Source organism: Myotis daubentonii, chromosome 15 (assembly GCF_963259705.1).
Source record: "Myotis daubentonii chromosome 15, mMyoDau2.1, whole genome shotgun sequence".
Classification (NCBI taxonomy): Eukaryota; Metazoa; Chordata; class Mammalia; order Chiroptera; family Vespertilionidae; genus Myotis; species Myotis daubentonii.
In genome coordinates, this window is record NC_081854.1 from 26,261,239 (window position 1) to 26,267,718 (window position 6,480).

The following is a 6,480-nucleotide window of genomic DNA, read 5'->3' on the forward strand; positions in this document are numbered from 1 at the left end:
CTTTGGTTGATCTCTTCCCCTTACCCTCTCCCTCCCCTATTTTCCCTCTGGGGAGTGATAGACTGATCCCTGTTTCTCTGTCTTTGGATCTGTCCCTGTTCATCAGTCTATGTTGTTCTCTATAATCCACAAATGAGTGAGATCATGTGGTATTTATCTTTCTCTGACTGGCTTATTTCACTTAGTATAATGCTCTCCAGTTCCATCCATGCTGTTGCAAAAGTCAAGAGTTCCTTCTTTTTTACTGCAGCGTAGTATTCCACTGTGTAGATGTACCACAGTTTTCTAATCCACTCATCTGCTGATGGGCACTTAGGCTGTTTCCAAATCTTAGCTATGGTTGTCTCTCTTTTTAAATTTGGGTCCTCTGTGGGAGCTGGGTGGATTAAGTACTTTTGCTTTTCTGGAAGGGATGTAGAAAAACTTCTCTGTCATTGGTTCTCCCTAGTCCTATGGGTTGGTCTTCTTCAATCTCAGGGATTGGGAGCACTGCTTCTTCCTTTCCCCAAGATGATATATTGAAAAGAGTGGCTATCCTAGAAGATCTCAAACTGTGGTCTCTGTACCAGCAATATAGGGTACACCTAGAAATTTGTTAGAAATGTGGATTCGCTGGCCCTACCTCAGACTCACTAAATCAATCTCTAGGGATGTAGCTTGGGAAACTGTTTTAAGAAGCCCTTCAGAAGGTTCCAATTGAGTTCTTTCACTTCTACTGTCCCATCAGCATGTATCCTGGCCTTTCTGCTGTCCTCTCTCACCTTCCCCACCTCTTAGAGCAGTGGTTCTCAACCTTCCTAATGCCACGACCCTTTGATACAGTTCCTCATGTGGTGGTGACCCCCAATTTCATTGTTACAAATTGAACATAATTAAAGCATAATGATTAATCACAAAACAATATGCAAATATATAGGTGTTTTCCGATGTTCTTAGGCAACCCCTGTGAAAGGATTGTTCGACCCCCAAAGGGGTCGCGACCCACAGGTTGAGAACCGCTGTTTAGAGCAAAGCATTGGAGGTTCTCCTAATGACTGAGGGCCCATGAACAGGGCTAACCATGCCCTCCTGAAATATCGTCCATTTCCTTGAGAACTTGGCTACTGTGTCTCTAAGTACCCCCTTACACCTCTTCTCCTGTCCCTTGAAGCCACCTCCTACCCCACCCACTCTGTGACCTAACTTGATACCCCCACCCATGTGATCTAGCCTGTGTGGAAGTGAAATTGTAACAATGGAGCAGACACATTCAAGGCCCACTCCTAGAATTGAAAAACAACTGCAAATAAAAAATATGCTGAGAGCGCTGCCAAAGACTATCAATAAGCCAATCAGGAATTAAAATTTTTAAAAAGGGCTGGCTATTGGTTCAGCTTTAAAGGAGAAAGTTTGGGTCGCAGTCGAGTGTTTCCTTGGCCAGCTGGCCTCAGAAGGTTGGTTTGCTGCTCCCACTCCGTGGTGGCCCTTCACGCTGCTCCTCTGCTGGCAGGATGACCCACAAGCAGCTCTACTACTCAGACAAATACTTCGAGGAGCACTACGAGTACTGGAATGTCATGTTACCCAGAGAACTTTCCCAGCACGTACCCAAAACCCATCTGATGTCAGAAGAGGAGTGTAGGAGACTTGGTGTTCAACGGAGTCGTGGCTGGGTTCATGACATGATTCATGAGCCAGAGCCTCATATTCTTCTCTTTAGATGACCTCTTCCAAAAGATCAACACAAATGGAGATATCTGGGGACGTCAATTAAATCTTTTTCAAATTTAATGTGTATGTGTATAGAAGGTAGTATTCAGTGAATACTTGAAAAATGTACAAATCATTCATCCATACCTGTGCATGAGCTGTATTCTTCACAGCAACGGAGTTCCATTAAATGCAACTACAAGTAGGTTACTGTAAGGTGCTTAAGATAAAATTTTTTCTAGTTACTTTTTCTCTTAAATATAAGTACCTGTTTGACTTTACCTGTTACTTTTGTTTAATAAAGTTTGTATGTTGCATTTAAAAAATAAATAAAATGAGAAAGTTTGAGGACCCTTGTGATGTTTAGTCACTCAAGACCCCCTCAGAGAGATCTGGGAAGCTAGAACCCTCCATATGTCTTTCAAGGTTGGTTATTTCCTGAGACCTTTCTAAACACACACACATACACCCACACCCCTCATAAAGTCCCCACTCCCTGCATTGTCTTCTGTTCTACTTTGGGATTTGAGGGTGGAGGTTATGGCCTTCAGTTCTTGCTCTATCCCTGTTGTGGTTTTCAATGATCTCCCGTCACTGTGTTTGATCTCATAAAACCATATCTCTGTTCCATCATCAGTGGCCAGGAAAATAACAGGAAGAATAACTGCAATAGAGCTGAACATTTTTCTCTGTGTGTCAGTTGGCTGAGAATATGTGGAATCTGGAGAACTTTCCTCATCATTATATATTTTCATCTTTCTCTGCTTATCTGGCAAAGCCAAGGGAAATATTAGACAGAGACCCTCCAACCAAGAAACTTTATAGACAAGGGACACATCAGGAAGTGGACCCACCAGGCAAAGGACTTTCCCGTGAAGAGACTCTCCCGGCAAGATTCTCACCAGCCAAGAGATTGTTGAGCCAATCTTATTCATTGCTCACCCAAAGCGGATCACCACAGAGTAGTGGATTTATGTGCTCCCCTCCCCACCCTGCTTTAGCTCCTTACAATGGGATTTTATTACAGAGGAAATCTTGAAAATTTTGAACCAAGAAATTCTAAGAGGGACCTGCTGGTTTGTAGACTGTGTGTGTGTGTGTGTGTGTGTGTGTGTGTGTGTGTGTGAGAGAGAGAGAGAGAGAGAGAGAGAGAGAGAGAGAGAGAAATATATGTGTTTTTCATGTAGGTAAGTACATGGCTGTGTATTTGCAAGACTGCATGTAGGCTCAGTTTTTTTTTTTTAATCCTTACCTGAGGATATTTTTCCATTTTTTTAGAGAGAGGGAAAAACAGAGAGAAATATCAATGTCAGAGAAACACATCGATTGGTTGCCTTCTGCATGCTCCCCACCAGGGCCCTGGCCGGAAGGGTCCTGCAACCGAGGTATGTGCCCTTGACTGGAATCGAACCCGGGATTCTTCGGTCCACAGGCTAACGCTCTATCCACTGAGCCAAACCAGCTAAGGCTGTGGGGCTCAGTTTTGATGGCCTGTGATATTATTTGGAACTATAAAGGCAAGAACATATGGAGGATATTCTGATTCTTGGCGTTGCCCTACTCAGCCCCCACTTCCAGTGCCCACCCTCCGTCATTGGGGGTCAATCAGTTCCCAGGAGACAAAGGGCACAGGTGAGTTCATCAACATATCACATATACACAAGGACATACACACAATTTCATAGTTTCATATGACTTGTTTTTATCTGACATTCCCTGGGGCCTACTCTGTTCCAGATACACCCCTACCATGCTCAGAGCCCACACGATCTCAGCCTAGCCCCTTTCTCTCTAGACAGAAAGTTTCCAGACTCTGTACCCATAAGGAGAGTGGAAACTTGAAGCATCCCATTCTCCATCCTGCTCAGGGAAGCCAAAGAACCTCAAAAATGTAAATAAGAACATATCCCTCTCCAGTTGATATCTTCCAACATGTTCCCACAGTACTTGGAATAAAATCAAATCCCCACTCAGGCATTCAGGCTCTGCCTGGTCTGTTCCCACCCTTCTGTCCCCTTTCCTCCTGCCTTACCAAATTCTAGCCATACTGCCCTGGAAGAAGGCAAATTCCTTCCCACCCACAGGGCCTTTGCCCTTGTTGTTCCTCTTGCTTGGAACTTCCACCCTCTACCCAGTCTTCTCACACTGAATTTATCCTTAGCTCAAATGTGTTCTCCTCAAAGAAACCTTCCCTGATCCTCTACCTCCCTCTCCTTTGCTGTACTAGTTATGGCCCTTGGTCACTTCTGAAATCATCTCATTTATTTATTTTATTGTTTTTTCTCTGACTATGCCATGGACTGTAACTCTAAGAGAGCCATGGTCTTGTCTGTCTGGGTCATCTCTTGGCCCAATCCAGTACAGACAGGGCCTGGTGTACAGTAGGCTCATTAGGTGTTCATGTAAAAAGGATGAGTAAGCCTGGCCTTAGTGCCTCAATGGTTGAGCATTGACCTATGAACCAGGAGGTCATAGTTTGATTCGGGGTCTGGGCACATGCCCGAGTTGCTGGCTTGATTCCCTGTAGGGGGCATGCAGGAAACAGCCAATCAATGATTCTCTCTCATCATTGATGTTTTTATCTCTCTCTCCTTCTTTCTTCCCCTCTGGGAAAAAAGAAAGAAAGAATAAATCCTATCCTCTGCACTCATGAAACCAATCAGGAATCAGTCAGGAATATACTGCCTGTACTTGAGGCCAATCACAGTATATAGTCCAATTATTTTTAATGTTTTTATTGCTTGCGCTTGTGACATTATATCTAAGAAATCATTGCTAACTCAAAATCATGAAGATTTGCCCCTTTGTTTTCTTCTAAGAGCTTCATAGTTTCACCTTTTACATCTATGATCTATTTTGAGTTAATGTTTGTGTAGGTTAATTTTTGAGGCAAGGGTCTGCTGGGGCTGTCCAGCAGACCCTGAGTGATGGATGAATGATTACTCTGACACATGTTTCTGTGAAAAAGAGGGCTAAGGGATGCTTGGCTTGAGAAACCAAACAGCCCTGCTCACCTGACTCCTTAGGTTTTTATTGTAATAACAGCTTGAACTAAAATTAACTATGAGATACTATCAGCAGGGTAAGTATCCTTGAGAAGACACATGCATCTGCAGTGTCCTTTATTTAAGCAAGGAAGTCTAAAGACTAAACATAAAGATTCCAGTAAAACACCCGGGGGCTTAGAAAAGTCAAGGCAGGGGCTGCTGCCTTAGGCAAGGTCCCACTAGAGGCCCCTGACCTTTCCGAGATTCCTTCTTACAAACTTTCTAACCAAGTCCTGTGCTTCCCACATCCCCACCCCCCCTTTTTTTTTGTTTTGTTGGATGCAGAAGACAGAGGGAGGCAGTGAACTTTCTGCTTTGGAATGTTGAGATCTGAGAAGCGCATCCACTGCTTGAGTTCGTAGACTAAGAAAAATAAAAGGATTACAATGACAGTAATGGTTAGTCCAATCAAGAAGACAGGGTGCTTACAAGTATCAAATCTTTCCCTCTAGCAACATGTAGGAGACAGGATTATAAAGGGGAGGGGACTAGGGTGAGGAATATAGCTATGTGCAGGCCTGGGGGTCCGCAGATGTCAGTTATTATAATTAGTCATTAGGTGATGAGATGATGTTGCTGAGATGATGTTTTGACTCCTGGTGGCTCAGTCTGACTGACCATGCTTATCGGTTCTGCTTGCTGGATTCACAGCTGAGTCACCTCCCCAATCTCTTCACCAGGCCTTGAAAAGGAAACTTTAAGAAAAACTTAAACCTCCTATTCACATATGAGAAACTTAACCCCCTCTTCACATAAGTATATATGTCCTAAGATTTAAAATAATATGATTACTTTTAGATTAATTTAGGTGCTCTATCTATTAGGTTATAGGTCCCTCTTATCATTCCCCTTCTGATTAGATAGATTGGTTGATATCTATCAACCTTATACTACAGTAGTAAATTCCTTTTAAGATTTCTCTTTATAACCCTTCTATGACTTTGTAAGCATTCTTATAACTTTAGCTCTTTTTTCCTTCAAAATACATCTCCATGCTTCATGCCTTCTATTAAGTATTCCTACTCTAATATCTTTTCTTCCTATTATATCCCTTTCCTTATATCCCTTTCCACTATTTTTATTCCTCAACTCTAATTCTTCACAGACTCTCTGCAACTTACCTAGTCCCTTTCAGTTTGTTAATTCACTTTTCCCCCTTTATCTGTATACATTAAAACTATAAATTTCTTCCAATTAGTTATGATTAAACGTCAGTCTACACAGGTTCCTCCATTGCCAGCTTCAGAGCAGCTGGAGTGGTGAGAAGCACGTCTCAGGGTCCCTTCTATTTCTCCTCCAGTTGGTCCATCGTCCTTGCTCTGCTCATGTCTGTCTAACTGCCTAGCACATCCCCTCAGGGAGCTTGACTCTGAATTCTTTCAGGGAAAGAGGACACCAGATTTCTTCGGAAACTGCTTTCTGCTGATGGGAGGTTGAAGGTTTCTCTCAGAACCAAGAGATCCTTGCTCTCTGTCAGAGGGACGATGAGGCCTGGGTACAGAAGGAGGTGGCAATGGTGCCTAGAAGTGGTATTCCTTAGGTGCGAGTAGGGCTCATAACCTTGTGGAGATAAACTGTGCTGTAAAATTTAGTATTGTTGGGCAAAAATTAGAACAGTAAGAATTATGATAAACTAGAGGCCTGGTGCATGAATTTGTGCATAGGTGGGGTCGCTTGGGGTGGCCTGCAGGTATTGGGCTCCAGCTCGTGTCCCCAGGCTCACAGCCCCAGCTTGCATTCCCAG

At 43.3% G+C, this 6,480-nt stretch overlaps 1 protein-coding gene across 1 annotated transcript; it reads left to right on the forward strand.

Moving 5' to 3' along the window:
- Nucleotides 1–1,475: 1,475 nt before the first annotated feature.
- LOC132216366 (cyclin-dependent kinases regulatory subunit 2-like) lies at nucleotides 1,476–2,018 on the forward strand. Its single transcript, XM_059665527.1, has one exon. The coding sequence runs from the start codon at nucleotides 1,491–1,493 to the stop codon at nucleotides 1,701–1,703; it is 213 nt and encodes a 70-aa protein (XP_059521510.1). The 5' UTR covers nucleotides 1,476–1,490; the 3' UTR covers nucleotides 1,704–2,018.
- Nucleotides 2,019–6,480: the final 4,462 nt, after the last annotated feature.

Coding starts and splice junctions, on each gene's coding strand:
- LOC132216366 (XM_059665527.1), top strand. CDS start 1,491: ATGACCCACAAGCAGCTCTACTACTCAGACAAATACTTCGAGGAGCAC.